Here is a 15465-nt window from a genome sequence, read left to right on the forward strand (position 1 = left end):
TTCTATTTCTGTCACATGTTCGGAATCAGACTGCTCACTGTATAACGCATTATGCTGCTGGTTTTTCAAGTTCGGTCATTTTATCTCTTCCAATTTGGAAGACATGAGGAGATGTTGGGATTATAGTTTCTCCAATTGAGTTTTGGATATAATTAACATCTCTGTTATCCCTTTAATGGTTTTATTTATTTATTTATTTATTTAAAATCTAGTAAAGTAAGGCTTGAAACCTTAAACTCCTTGATCTAAAATGAGCTATGACATAAATCTACATCTAAAAATCCCATGGATAAGATAATTTGAATATAGTTCAAATCCAACTATTTATTACAATTTAAAAGGTCGATAGTTCAAATGAATGTCCCAAGTTCATTTCAATACTTTTTTTTTCACCTCCAAAAGCTAAAAAAGCATGCCAGAGAGCTAGAAGGCATGAGAGTAACAACAAACACTGATCTGTTTTGACATACCCATCAGCAATTTCAAGAACCCATCTCATCCTCCTCAGATTTTGGAGAATTTGGAAGAACGAGGAAATTCTGCCACAAATATCACACTAGAAGAAGCAAACAAATAGGAAATTCCTCAGCCATTAACAGAGGGTGAGGAAAATGGATTACAACGCCACCCACTAGCCAAGTAATTGCAGTTCCAGCTCTCCATTGCCCCACACAACAATCAATTTTCAATTCCATGCAAGTTACTCCAAGCTTAGAGCTAAAACCCCACTTCCATTTTTGGTTCTTCAATTAAAGAAGAGCAAATCGGACGCCCATTTTGTCTCATCTTCAAAAGGAATCATGGGTTGGAATCAAAACCCTCCCTCTGGTTTATCTCGCTTTGCAGTTCGAATCGAAAGTTAGCTCAACTACTGTACTCCTCTCCATCATCTGAAGCTGAAGGATCAAAATGGTTGTTATTCGCTCACTTTCCTTACCAGGGTTGGCGTTTAATTCTCCATCTGTTGTTTATAATTCCCATTTTCCCACTGGTTACAAGCTCAATGACTTAGATTTGGGGCGTAAAACTTCTGTGTTTTCTCGTCTGGGCAACTCCCAAATTCTATATAGAAACAAACCCCGATGCCAAAAGCCCAAATTAATCTCCGATAAGATTTATAGAAAGCTATGTGTAAGAGATTCCGAGTTCAATCGCAAGAATTTGGGGTTATTCAAGACCCTACAATCGGGGAATATGAAACCCAGAAGTTCACGAGCTAAATTTGTGGATACAGGCTTTTCTGGGGCGAATTTGGGGACCGGAAAGTTCATTGTGAATTCAAAATCGGCATTAGGTGTTGATGAAACTGTGGAGAGAGATGGAACAGCAGGAGGAGGTGAGGAGAATAGCCTATATGATGCTATTGTTATTGGGTCAGGTATTGGGGGTTTGGTTGCTTCTACTCAATTAGCAGTGAAAGGAGCTAAGGTTTTGGTTTTGGAGAAGTATGTGATTCCTGGTGGGAGCTCTGGGTATTACCAGAAGGATGGGTATACTTTTGATGTTGGATCTTCTGTAATGTTTGGTTTCAGTGATAAGGTCAGTTGTTGGGATGGAATTTAGAAGCTGCCCCTGCAACCCTTTTGTTAATCTTTATTAGTTCATTAACTATTGTTGTTAATTAGCATTCAGGGTGGTTCAAAAGATGATTTTATTGAGATGCCAGGCATGCTATGATTTCATTTTAGTTTGTTCACAAAGTGAGAGAGAGTTATGTTAGGGCTCTGATGTTAAAGTATCACCAGAAGGCAAACACATCTGAGAAAACTAGTCCCCTCAATTCTTTATCCCTGGATAGAATACCTTTCACGATATGATGCATATATTTTAATAAATGTTAAGGTGTACGTTGACGATATACTTTGCAAATCCAAGACAGGACTAGTGAATGTTAGAAGTAGATTTTAAGCTTACTTGCCTGGGTTGGAGCAGTGTACTTGTGTAAAAAGCCACGTAAATACACCAATTAATGTGTACTTCAGCGACTATGAAAGCATACAAATGAGCAAGGTTAAGTTCCTTAGCTCTAAGTGGAGAACAAGGCAAGTAGCACGGAAAACATATATGCAAATGTGGCTTAGGCGAAGAACTCTTTGGTGTGTATGCATCTCTCCAAAAAAATCAATGCACAGATCAGTAAAGTAAATTAGATATAGTGTTCTTCTACAAGATCTGAAGAGTGTTTTTCTGTGTTCTGACAATTGGGCTTTTTAAAAAATGATTATATCTTGTTCACTTCATTTCATTTGGTTGATAGGTTGCTCCATTTTGCACTTTCGATTTATATATTTGATATCAGAGCTGTATTCTGCTGTCTGTTAATGCAACTTCCATTTTTCATTCATGAGTTATTTCACAAGAAATATTGCTGTAATTTTGTCTTCTTTTTGAGTCATTTGGTTGGTAGTCTTCTTAGGTCTTTATTCAACGAATATGGTGGGCAGGGAAATCTAAATCTAATTACACAAGCTTTGTCAGCCGTTGGTTGTGAGATGCAAGTGATACCTGATCCAACCACTGTTCATTTCCATCTACCAACTAACCTTTCGGTACGGATTCACAGAGAATATGATGAATTTATTGCAGAACTTGTCAGCAATTTTCCCCATGAAAAAGAAGGAATCCTCAAATTCTATGGAGATTGTTGGAAGGTCAGTTTTTTTTATTGAGATGACTGCATCTTTCCCCAGATTTCTATCTTCACCACCATTGACTTACATGACATGCTTGCATGTGTAGATATTTAATGCTTTAAACTCATTGGAATTAAAATCACTGGAGGAGCCAATATACCTTTTCGGACAGTTCTTTCAGAAGCCTCTTGAATGCCTCACACTTGGTAATGATTTTTATTCTTTAAATTTGCAATTGGAGTAAGAGTTTTGAAGGTTGAAATAACGTTCACGATCACTTTTCATTCTTATCAACTATGTTCATTTATTAACTTACATGTAAAATATTTAAATATATTTACATTGCAGCATACTACTTGCCTCAAAATGCTGGAGACTTGGCTCGGAAGTACATTAAGGATCCCCGTCTGTTGTCCTTTATTGATGCAGAGGTGAGCTCAGAGAATTGTTTAAGTAAGAATATTTGTTGTAAGTTTATTATTGTTTATTTAGAAATTATATGGTTTTCTTTACCTACCACCCATATATTTCTCCTGACTAATTATATTTACGGTGGTTTTTGCAGTGTTTTATTGTTAGCACAGTGAATGCTTTGCAAACACCAATGATAAATGCAGCCATGGTAAGACGTAGTGAGTTTGTGGTGGACCTCTTTCTTCAATTTGTCTCGATTCTCTGAATGCTGTCTGCTTCAGGTTTTATGTGACAGGCATTTTGGTGGGATAAACTACCCTATCGGTGGTGTTGGTGGAATTGCGAAGTCCTTGGCAAAGGGTCTGGTCGATCATGGCAGCTCAATAATGTATAAAGCAAATGTGACAAAGATAATAACCAAAAATGGAAAAGCTGTGAGTATTTCTTTTTAGCATATTATAATTCAAACAAGGGATTGAGACTGAAATCTATGTCTTCAGAAAAGGTTATTATTGTCTTAACTAGTTGAGTCATGCTCGGCTTAGTTAGATGTTTAGGTTTGTGTTTATTCTGTTAACTTTTATTATATACTTGGTTTGTATTGTAGGTAGGTGTGAAGCTGTCTGATGGAAGGGAGTTCTTTGCTAAAACTATTGTATCGAATGCGACCAGATGGGATACCTTTGGTTAGTTCTTCTCAAGTTCTTTAGCTGATTTTTAGATGGCGTTTGGGGCAATGAGTTAGTTATTATAGTCCTAGGTTATTATAGTTGGGTTATGATAGTTTGTGTTTATGGTGTAGATTATTTTAGTTTGAGTTATAATAGTATGTGTTTGAGGTGTAAACTATTTTAGTTTGAAAAGGAAATAGTAAACACTGTAGCAAATAATAATAAAAATGATGAATGTAAAATAGTAAAAACTGTAGAAAATGAGGGTTTTGAAATAGTGTTGACGTTAGCTAATTGGAAGTTTTGAAATAGTTTTTATTATAGCAAGAGGTGGTTATTATATTTTGATGATAACCTTTGTCTCAAACACCCTCTTAGGGGTTGTTTGATAAATGGGTATAAGTTGTTGGGTTGGGTGGGTATTTATTACCAATGTTTGTTAAGCCCATAAAAAAAAATTGTGGGTTATTAAAACCACATTTTTTACCCACTCAAAACTAACCCTAAAAACCAGTGATATTTTCATTTTCTTCTCTTTTCCTTCATCTTCGCCATTTGGATTCTCCCCAGATCTGATTTTTTTTTTCGTCAAACCTTTGGAACGTCACTTTACCAAAATTTGATATGATGATTTGGTTCATTGTTTTTGTTGGATTTCTTCCAAGGACCGATCTTATCTTATGTTATGTTTTATCTGAGGCCCTCACTGTGTTATATTATAAGTATCCAAATATACTATCCATATTATATAAAAATAAATTGTATGATATGTGAAAAAATAATGTTAAGTTCGCAAGATTCAATATATATACATACAATATACAATATACCAATTAATTGAGCAGCAATATGAAATATATTTTGTTGGCATGTTTTACAGATTGAAGAGAACTAGAATTATTACGGTTTTTGAAAAGAATATATGAAAAATAATTTATTATGTTCTACAAATTGAGAAAACAAATTGAGATTGTCCAGTTTATGTTATTAATGATTTGAGAAAATATGTGTATATTTGAAAATTAATCAACAATAGCAGAGCATAAAACTAAAAAATAAAATAATGAAATAAAAAACAAACAGAAAAAAATAGAATTAATCTCATTCACAAAAAACTGATCAGATCCCCCAACTCAACTCAACTCAACCTTGCACAACAAACACAGACAATAATTACCAACTCAACTCAACTCTGCAAACAAACACAGACAATTTAACTCCCCAGATAATTTAACTCTCCAGATAATAATTACCAACTCAACTCAACTCAACTCTCTACTTTTATCACGCACCAAACACACCCTTAGTATTTTACTATATTGCTTGGTTGAATGTTTCATCTCTCTCCTATTTCCTTACTAGAATTTTAGTCATTACTGAATATGTATGAGCTTTCTTTTGTTTAAGGAAAGCTGTTAAAAGGAGTGGACCTCCCCAAGGAAGAGGAAAACTTTCAGAAACTTTATGTTAAGGCCCCATCTTTTCTTTCAATTCATATGGGAGTGAAAGCTGAGGTTTTACCGCCGGATACAGATTGTCACCATTTTGTGCTCGAGGTAGTTGATGCTTTTATTTGATGTCATTTTCAACAGTTTCATTTAACTTCTCATGGAATTGCTATGAAACTGATCGTTTCCTTCTTTATCATCGTTATTATTAGAATGATTGGAGAAGGTTAGAGGAACCATATGGAAGCATCTTTTTGAGCATCCCGACTGTTCTCGATGCATCATTAGCTCCAGATAGACATCATATTCTTCACATTTTTACTACTTCTTCCATAGAGGATTGGGAAGTGAGTATAATTTTTTTTTTAAATAATAGTCATTTTTTATTTTTTTTAGTAATGAAGTTTCAAGGGTCCCACTCTTATGATTTGTGCATAATGCATCCCCACTAAAATGGCGACTTTCCCCTCCCCTAATTTAGTTTGGGAAACAATAAAATTTTAAGTTATTAAAATTTTCAACCTGATTACCTGAGAGCTTGAATCTAGATCCTGGAGGAAACTCTTGTACATGACATTGGACATCAAATCATGGCAAATCTTAACCACCGGGGCATTCCTTGATTTTTAGTAATGGTCTTTGATTTCATTTCCCATCCCCCGGTTCTTCACCCTTCATTTGATTAGTTATTTCTTCCTCCTGTATACCAGGGGCTCTCCAGAAAAGAATACGAAGCAAAGAAGGAGCTGATAGCAGATGAAATTATTACTAGACTCGAGAAGAAACTATTTCCAGGGTTAAAATCATCTATTGATTTTATGGAGGTATATGTTTGGTTATAATTTTCTACAAAAAATCTTGCTGATTTTTAAAAGTGTCATGTATGGGAAACATTTACCACCTAAAACTGAACCGCTCCATACAGAATACCATGGTGCATTTGTAAAAACCCGAATCGAGATTGTACTTGTTAAAATGATCCGGAGAAGCATATACCTGATTGTTGCAGAAGTTTGTCTCAACATGAATGGTAAATAATTAAAGCAGTGAGTTCTATTATCAGTAGCCATATGAACTCTATTGGAGTATACCATTCCCTCTGATTATGTTGCATAAAAGGACCTGGACAATCATCTTTCCATATGCAGGACAGCAAATGTCATGAGTCTAATTTTCTATTTTGTTTTGTTTTTCTTGATCAACGAGGCTGCATTTTTATCTTTTAATTAGGCCTACTTTTGGTACTTCCATGTGATGTTTAAAGTTGTGGAATTGGAATGAACACTTTAAGTTGAATATAGTGAAAATATTACTTTTCTCTGGTTAGGAGCCTTACTCATAATTATCAGGTTAAAGTTGATTTTGACCTCTTGTAATGTTGCATATACACATTACTAGATTGCATTAGCTTGAGGCCGCAGAGTTACTCTAATGATATGTTGGTTGAAAAATTTCTGAAATGATGACAGGTCGGAACGCCGAAAACACACAGGCGATTCCTAGCCCGTAATGATGGTACCTATGGACCAATGCCACGCAGCACTCCTAAGGGATTACTTGGAATGCCATTTAATACAACTGTGAGTTTATGATTGAATGCTAAGCTCTTGTCTATGCTCGTTATTTATATCCAACTGAAGGGCCACCAATTATGATCTGCAGGGTATAGATGGGCTGTATTGTGTCGGTGATAGTTGCTTTCCTGGACAAGGAGTAATCGCCGTAGCCTTTTCTGGAGTGATGTGTGCGCACCGAGTAGCTGCAGATATTGGTAAGCTATAGGCCATTTTTGAAGTTCCAGATTCTTGGTGATTATTTATCAACGCGGGTAGTCTATAGAAACAAATTTAATATAGTGAGATAAAGTAACAATTGCAGTTAGGTCTGCCAACCTTTAAGATCTGAACTTCTTCGTTGATCATCATCTCTGAAATGAATGACCTGTTTAATGGACTACACAACTCATTGATTCGAGTGCTGATTATCTCTTCAACTTCATATAGTTTCTTCTTAGTTTGGCTAGACTTTCACTGCCCCCTGATTCTTTCAGCTTTGACAGGGCTCGAAAAGAAGTCCCCAATTTTGGATGCTGCCCTTCTTCGGCTACTCGGTTGGTTGAGGACCTTGGCCTGAATTTTGATGTGAGAATGTACCATATCCTTATGTGCCATAACAGTTTTCCGGGGTCAGTCATGTAACAACTGCTGCTGTTTAGAGATAGAGCACTAGTAGGCAGCCTCATATTCATACATTTACAATTCATGTGATAGTACCCAATTTATCAATGAATAAAAACGGGTGTACCAAAAAAGCACATTTGAACTGAGTGTTTCTCTTATGGAAAGAAAGAAAAAATAAAAGTTCTCCCAACATTCTATGTTATGGATTTGGAACTAAACTCTACTGTTTCAGGCTACTATATTTAGATGTTCAACTGTTCTAGCTAGATGCTGAAGTGAAAAGCACCTCGGCTCCATGAGCAAGCCATATCGATGATAACATGTTCGTTTTGCCTTCGATGTGATTCCCCATCTCAGAAGGTAAGTTTCCTTCTTCTTTTAGGAGTACACAATACCAAGAAAGTTCCCAAAATGGAGATTTTTACTATATGTTAGACCATGCAACTCAAATTCAAGCTCAAGTAAGCCAATGCTCTGATTGTTCTTGTAGCAAATCATCCTCTGAGAAAATCTTGTGCATTCTGTTTGTATTAACTTCCTGAGTGAAGCCTCATCCTCCTCAATGAAATGTAAGCCAAGAGACGATACCCGAAAACCATGGCGATTAGCGCAGTAACTTCAACTACCCCATTGTCCATTTTCATACCGTTCACAGCAGGTATGATGTTGTTGTACTGGACCTTTAGGAGGAGCTTGTACGTGTGGTAGTTGAAAGACAGATAGCGGATCCAAGCTACGAAGACTGGAACTTTCTGCAAAAATTTATTTGATGTGTGAATACTTGTGGAGGAAAATGATTTTTTTTTTTAAACAATGTTTTTAAGGTTAAAATAAGGTTGTTGCTTATTCCATTTTGGTTAGGTGTTTGGGAATGTTTAGTTTCTATATACCTTATGCAAATACGTTTTTAGTGTTGAATCTACTTCGATAGTAGGACTAAAAATGTAGTTTGCTCAAAGTATATGAATGGTCTAAAACCAAACTATCAAAATTATAGAGATCAAAACAAAATTACATACAGAGATCATAATAACATATAAAAACTCCGTTATAAATATATATCCTTACGTCAAAGTATATGAGCTAATAACCAAACTTTTGAGATCAAACTAGAATCTTGAAAGAAACATGTTAGTTACCTGTACGAAGAATCCACCAGCAAGCATGAAGGTCATGACGGTGACGGAGGCCAAAGTCGTGGCCTTCTTGACATCCATGAGTGTAGCTCCAATGGCCAACCCAAGCCCCTATATTGAAACAATCAATCCTTCAAATTACTCTTCCAAACAAAACCAAATGAGCAGAAGAAAGAAGCCAAACCTGAGCAGCTACAATAGAGAGGAAAACAGTGACCATGGTGAGGAAAAAAGGAGCAGCACTAAGCCTTAAGCCTGCCATGAAGTAAACAACAAGAAGGAAAAGGATAGGCAACAAGAGATCCAGAGGAAGATCACTAGTGGTTCTTGCCAAAAAGTAAGCACTCAATCTATACATATCAGCTGCTCTTTCTTTGCTTAACATTGCTCTCTCTTGTGGGAATGTGAATATTGCTGTGAACACTGGGAAGAACCCCCAAAATACTGCTATGAAGAACAATAACCCAGCCTACAAAAATTGCAAATCCAACCACTTTAATTAAACAAACAACAATGATAGTCATATGAAATTGTTAATATTCAAGGCCAAAAACTCTTTCAACTACGTATAGTTTAGCTGATATATAGTATGTGTTAGCGACAAGAATGAAAATATTCGTCTACATGTCGATATTTCCGTAAATCAAAGGGTTCGATATCGATTTTTAATATCTATGATATCTTCGGTATTTTTTTTAATAAATGTTTGTAAGACTTAAAAAATGTTATCTATGTAGTCTAATATGAATATTGATAACAATATCCATAACTTAGTTTGAGAGTAAAAACAATTTAACTATTGATCTAAATAAATTATATATATATATATTTTACTTATAGAAATATTTGTCGATATCAATATTTTATCTATATATTCATAGATATATCCGTAAAATTGAAATATCAATATCGACATCGATATTTTAATTATTGGTTAGCAATCAAGAGGAATGAAGTTCGAATAACCAATTTCGGGATCTAAATAACTAAATTTAAGATTTAATGAAAGCACATAGATTAAAATGAGAATTGAAAATAAAGGGACTAAAATTAAAGTTACTTAAAAAATAGTAGTTTGTATTTGATTAAGTTTTTAAAACAAAACTCGTAATTAAAAAAGAAAAAATATGTGATCAGATTTTTAGTTTTTCTGATGAGTTTCACCTCTCTGAGCATGCAAATAATTTAATAATAATAATCACATGCATGAAGAGAAAATCAAAGCTTGCTGCAAAAATCATTCAAATTTCTACAACAATGGAGGAGTTGAATTACCTGATCTTGCAAGCCTTTTGGACTGTTACTTTCCGATTGCCACCAGAGTAACCCTAGAATTATGGCGGTGGCGAGAACTTGAGTGATTCTCAGCCAGCTGAAGTATTCATGGCGTCTTTCTTTGATTCCTCTTCGGAACAGTATCGAGTATTGTTCCCACCAGCTCGCTCCCCATTGCCTTTTCGAACTCGATCCCTTCGATTTCAGCTCTTCGTCCATCGTCAAAGGTGTCAGCATTTTACTCTTTTCCTTCTCTGCAACTCTCGTCTCGTACGCCTCCACCAGATACTGCTTTACATTTTTGTATTCAAATCAAATCTTAGCCTCCTCTACTTCATTTGGATTTTGCATCTAATTTGACTTCTCTTTGCAAACTATGTTCTTACTTTGGGTGAATATTTTATTATTGTCAATGTGTTCAGTTTTATTGTGCTTTACTTCTGTTTATCTAACGAGTAGACTCTTCTCAAGTTGTTGTTTGGGGTTGGATCAGATCTAGGAATGGAACTTGAAAAGTAAGCTACGAGAGACCGAAGAAATTGTTTCGAAACGAATGGATTCCTAATTGTAATATGTGGAGTACAAAGTATGTGATGGTAGTATTGATTCTTGAGTGTTGGTTCTTTCAAACTCTAGGAAGTAACATAATTTTGTCTTTCTTTGCCTTGTTCTTAAGAAAATAAGAGGGATTGGTAAGTTGGCTTTCCATGAAGGTTTAACAAAGTTATGGCTGGGAATGGGATAGAATCAAATCATGTTTCAGATGAAGAATTCAAAGAGAAATTATAGTGTAGTATAGTGGTGCTCTGCCTTGAAAACTAATATATATGAAAACTGGAAAAGTGGTTAAGGGTTAAACTGGAAGTCTAGACTGGTTTGGAAAGGTTAACTTGATATGTCTTCTAGAAAATTATTATTTTTAAGTAGTTGATATAGTTCAGACAAATATTTTTTGAGACTTAGATGATTTTCAATTCTGCTATGGAAATTCTAGTTAACTGGACTCTAATACAATCAGGTTGTTTCAAATTGGATTCTAATCATATTAAAATCAAAGCTAGAGAAGTCAAGAATCAAGATTGTGGCTTGATTTCCTGAAACATACCTCCTGCACTAGAGTTGGAGAAGGTCTATCCTGTCTATTGTCAGCCTCAGAATTCTCTATTTGCACCTTATCCTCTAGCTCTGATGGAACAGACACATCATTCAGGTTACCATTTGCAAGGTCAAGCAAGAATTCCGCAGGATTCATTGCAATAAGTGGGGAACATCCTATAGATGAGAAATAACTCATTGCTTCTGCTGCTTTGCCATAATAGATCAAGCTTCCCTTCCCAAGAAGAATTAGCTTGTCAAATTTGTGAAATAGTCTGCTTGATGGTTGGTGAATCGTTGTCACCACGGTCTTCCCAGCCTGCCACGGAAGAACAACTTAATCATTATATGTTGGAGCTAATCTGCAAAATAGAAGAAGAATGGTGCGTTGAAGATATGTATATACTTCAGCTATCTCATGTAAAATCTGAACAATTCTCAATGCAGTTGTAGAGTCCAGGCCCGAAGTAGGTTCATCAAGAAACAACAGAGAGGGATTGACTAGAATCTCATTGCCTATAGAGACCCTACGTCTTTCTCCACCTGAAACCCCACGGACAAATGAGCCACCAATCATTGTATCCTGGCACCTGCAGAGGCTAAATTGATGAGCGTCTATTCCAGAAGAGTGTAATATCTTATGCTTCAGTAAGAGAGAGCTGACAAGCTTACCTTTCAAGGCCCAGCTCATAGATGACATCAATTGCACGCTTTTCCTTTTGCTCTTTCGTCAATGTACACGGCAATCGAAGCAAAGCTGCATATCTCAATGTTTCTTTCACTGTCAGGTGGGGAAATAGAACATCCTCCTGCATCACGAATCCTATCCTGTAGTAGCATTTTATTTTGTCAGGATCGAAACTAGTTTCTTAATTACCATTCTATTCTACATCAGTATTCTTTAATTGGATCAGTATCTGAAGTAGACCATGGACTTTGTCCAGAAATCTTGCCTGCTTTTCAGGAACTTGTTGTATGGTTGATCATTGTAAGTAATGGAACCACCAGCTGTAGACCGTATGAGCCGCCCTCCAAGCAGATTGAGTAATGTTGTCTTGCCACTTCCTGAAGGTCCCATTAAGGCCAGAACTTCGCCTGGGTTTACCCGACCTGTAATCCCATTCAGGATCTCCTTCTCCACATTTGTCCGCAATCCTTTTATGATTACTTTATAAGTAACATCCTTGAACTGCAAAGTATTTCATCCAGAGAACAGGATGAACTGAGTTCAGTAAAAAAATGCAGACAAGCCTAAGTCACCATATTTTAGGGAAAAGATTCAACTTGAGTTAGAGATGGCTATGTTTTCCAAAGGGTATGTAAGTAGATCCATATATTAACACTTCTTTCCCTCTACAAAGTGATGCGTTGATTAGCTTTTTTGAGCCCTGAAACAACCTGATTGTGGTCGTGCATGGACTTGAGTGTTTTAAAAAACCAGCTAGTCTAAGATTAGGACAGTTATTCTTTTCAAGGTTTTTTTATATTATCTTTTTGGCTCTTATTATTTTCTCTCAGTTAGGTGGAAAGATGGGATGAGTCTTGTACATGAATTGTCATATAAAATGAAACTTTTGTACAAGACTGAACCTGACCATGCTATAATTTGCATGCTAGCTTAGCCATGTTCTATGTGGGTTGTGCTTTTATCTCTACATCAATCTCCCTGTCTTTTGCCTGTCCAAATAGATAGACATAAATTCATTTGCTATCAGCAAAACAACACATACAATTCTGAACACACTCATTTTTTTTGGTTGTCAAAGATTTGGTGGACATGTATTAGGGGAGGAATCACTTTATTTCAATGATGAGAGTACACTTGATTTACCTTGAGGTGAATGGGCATGGTAGGTTCTGTTTGAAATCTGGCCTTGCATGTTCCTGCTTCTACATCCTCTGCTGTTATATTATATGCATATAGATGTTAAACGGTTATGTTGGGAATTTATCCCAAGATACTTGATTCTCGAGGAACTATTATTATTAATATTTTTTAATATGAGAAACCAACATCTATTTAGAATGATTAAAATGGGAAAGAAAAAACTATACAGAAAAGGAAATATATTGATAACTTGCAGAATAAGAAAATACAAAAGAACACACGAAGTAGTTTGAGGAATTTGGACCTCTCCCTTCTTAGTAATCTCAACCCTAAACAAATAAACCATTGATTGTATTTTTCCTTGCTGATTCACTCTATGTATAACAAACTCTTATGACCACTTCTTAACTAGTGACTAACATACACTCGGTGTCAATAATTTTTTGGTAGCTAAAAAAGATCATCTATGTAAGAGTCGGAAAGAGTAAAAAATGTCAATTAGATATACAGGGAAGGAGTCAAAGATAGGGAAGGAATTTTGAGCCTATAAATATGAAATTGAAGTCTTGAAGGACTTGACTTTTCCATTAAAAATATTTCTAAATTTGTGGGCCCTGGTCACTCTACTGGTTTGCTGATTTGATTATGAGTACCAACTCATAGCCTTTCCTTTTCAAGTTTGGTGTCAAATACCAGTCAAAAACACATTNAAAAAAAAGAGAGAGAGAGAGAGAGAGAAAGAGAAAAGGAGAAAATGCAAGCCAAGACAAATTGCTGGTTGGCCAGTGACTGTTCAAGTATAGTGTTTAAAAAATTAAAAGAAGGTGAAAAACACACTAGACTTGTTTTGCTTCAGAATCTTTAGATACAGTGAGGGAAGGATGGAATGCTGTAAACTCCAAAATTGTACTTATAGTACTTGAATTCCGGGGGATTATTAATAATAGAGCCAAAAGTACAGAAAAAGATTTTTTTTTTTAGTTTTTAATTCTTTTTTTTTTAAGTTTTAAGTATTATGATTATTAAATTGGTATGAGAGTATCGGTATCTTTTTTTAACCCTTACTTTCCCATGCTTCAGAAGTATAACATATATAATTTATAATTAGAGAGATAGGCAGAAGGTCAGACATACACAACCACAAGATTTGAGTACTTTTGTTGCCACATTTATTTCTAGTTTTCCCATTGTAAGGGAAACCCTGACACTTTCTCTTTATCAAACAAAAGGGGGACCAGAAAGATGGATATGAGTTTCTAGCAAACTCTTTTGAAGGTTTTATTTAAACAGAAGTGTCTCTGAAAATCTTGTGGGAGGACTGGGTCCCACATCCCAACGGTCTCTCATCTTCCTTTTTTGTTCACTTTCCTCAAAACTCTTTCCGGTTTAACACATTGTGTGGCCCATATCAACAAAAAAGTAGGAAGAAAAACATGAACAAGAAATGAAAGTAGATGATGAAGATGACCACGACAAATCGTATAGTTAAAGCATTTTCTAATCTCATAAATATTCATTTGTGTTCTTGTTTAAGTGAATTTCATTCTTAAAATTTAACTCTGTTTGTTTATATAAGAGCTATACCACTTGAAAATTCATTGTGGTGGACCATATCAAAAAAGTAGGAAGAAAAACATGAACAGGAAATGAAAGTAGATAATGAAAATTCGTTGACGATATATATTATAATTAAAGAATTTCTAATTTCATGAATATTCATTTGTGTTCTTGTTTGAGTGAATTTCATTCTAAAATTTTATCTCAGTTTCTTTCTATTGTAAAGAGCTTTTACTATTATATACAATACACTTGAGAAAAAAGGAAAAAAGAAAATCAATTTTCAGGTTGATTGAGAATTACTTACGTATATCTTCATCACTGAATGGCTTGAAATCTCCAATTTCATCAGGTGGCAAGGTGAAGCCAGTAAAGGAGAATGACAAGCCCAAGCTCGCACTTGAAGCTCTACTCAGAGCTGCACCACTCCCCAAATCATCCAAATCCAGCTTCAGCTGTGCACTCCTAGACTTCCTGATGTGCGTGTTTCGACCACCACCGCTTCCACTGCCACGCCCCGGTGAAGGAGCTGTCAACGTTTGTTTACTCGACTTCCTCGAGAGAGTTGTGCTGCCACTCTCCCCCACCACCCCATTTGCCTCGGTGCTCGACGTCGGTGACTTGAATGCCGCTGCCACCTTCTCCAACAGTTGATCGGATTTCGTCCTCGCTAGACCTAATGAACTTGTCTTTTCCATGTTGCCTCTCCCAACTTTCCTAGCTAGCTATGATATTTATATATATATATACACATAATATGAAGAGTGTTGACATAAAGTAATGGTTTGACATTCATCATTGTGAAAGAAGAAAGATTTATTTAGTTCATATATTGACCATACCTTTTTTGTGATGTTGAATTAGGAGAGTGGAAATTCAGAAGTGAAGAAGTTGAGAGGTGGCTCAATCTATTGCACCTTCAATGGTGCACATTCACTTCTTATATAAAGAGCAATAAGAGGGAGAAACAGTTTGTTTTTTTAGTACCAATAATACCCTTATATTATATGGCATAATACAATTTTGCCTATATCCCATATTTGTGCCCATGATATCAATTTGACTTTTGAAATGGTAAGTTTCTTTCTTTCTTTCTTTCTTTCTTTCTTTTTTTTTTCTTTTTTTCTTTTTTAAATAATAATTATTATTATATATATATATATATATATATATATATATTTAAGGAGAGACATTTTGTACCATCTCACCCAGCATCAATCATTCTCAA

At 35.5% G+C, this 15465-nt stretch overlaps 2 protein-coding genes across 7 annotated transcripts; one reads left to right on the forward strand and one right to left on the reverse strand.

The window, feature by feature from the left end:
• Positions 1 to 365: 365 nt before the first annotated feature.
• On the forward strand, positions 366 to 7548 carry LOC120090260 (prolycopene isomerase, chloroplastic). Of its 3 annotated transcripts, none has more exons than XM_039047825.1 (13): positions 366 to 1539; positions 2445 to 2651; positions 2740 to 2839; positions 2982 to 3064; positions 3199 to 3255; positions 3329 to 3481; positions 3655 to 3733; positions 5126 to 5274; positions 5379 to 5513; positions 5877 to 5990; positions 6636 to 6746; positions 6829 to 6937; positions 7217 to 7548. In XM_039047825.1, the coding sequence occupies exons 1-13, from the start codon at positions 910 to 912 to the stop codon at positions 7297 to 7299; spliced, it is 2010 nt and encodes a 669-aa protein (XP_038903753.1). In that variant the 5' UTR covers positions 366 to 909; the 3' UTR covers positions 7300 to 7548. The 3 variants fall into 3 exon arrangements, 2 of the variants coding, with proteins under 2 accessions (XP_038903753.1, XP_038903754.1); XM_039047826.1 differs by having other exon boundaries at positions 367 to 1539; positions 7226 to 7548; XR_005485490.1 differs by lacking the exons at positions 6829 to 6937; positions 7217 to 7548 and adding an exon at positions 6092 to 6196.
• LOC120090259 (ABC transporter G family member 22) lies at positions 7001 to 15236 on the reverse strand. 4 transcript variants are annotated; one of them, XM_039047821.1, is made up of 11 exons: positions 15080 to 15236; positions 14545 to 14962; positions 12684 to 12754; positions 11806 to 12041; positions 11525 to 11680; positions 11259 to 11442; positions 10863 to 11171; positions 9758 to 10045; positions 8667 to 8951; positions 8486 to 8593; positions 7001 to 8098 (listed from the first exon to the last, which is right to left on the reverse strand). In XM_039047821.1, exons 2-11 carry the CDS (start codon positions 14933 to 14935, stop codon positions 7877 to 7879), a joined length of 2250 nt encoding a protein of 749 aa, XP_038903749.1. In that variant the 5' UTR covers positions 14936 to 14962; positions 15080 to 15236; the 3' UTR covers positions 7001 to 7876. The 4 variants fall into 4 exon arrangements, with proteins under 4 accessions (XP_038903749.1, XP_038903752.1, XP_038903750.1 ...); XM_039047824.1 differs by lacking the exon at positions 15080 to 15236 and adding an exon at positions 12448 to 12529 and having other exon boundaries at positions 14545 to 14615; XM_039047822.1 differs by having other exon boundaries at positions 12684 to 12751; positions 14545 to 15164.
• Between the last annotated feature and the right edge of the window lie 229 nt (positions 15237 to 15465).

The sequence above is a fragment of the Benincasa hispida genome, chromosome 11 (genome assembly GCF_009727055.1).
Source record: "Benincasa hispida cultivar B227 chromosome 11, ASM972705v1, whole genome shotgun sequence".
NCBI lineage: Eukaryota > Viridiplantae > Streptophyta > Magnoliopsida > Cucurbitales > Cucurbitaceae > Benincasa > Benincasa hispida.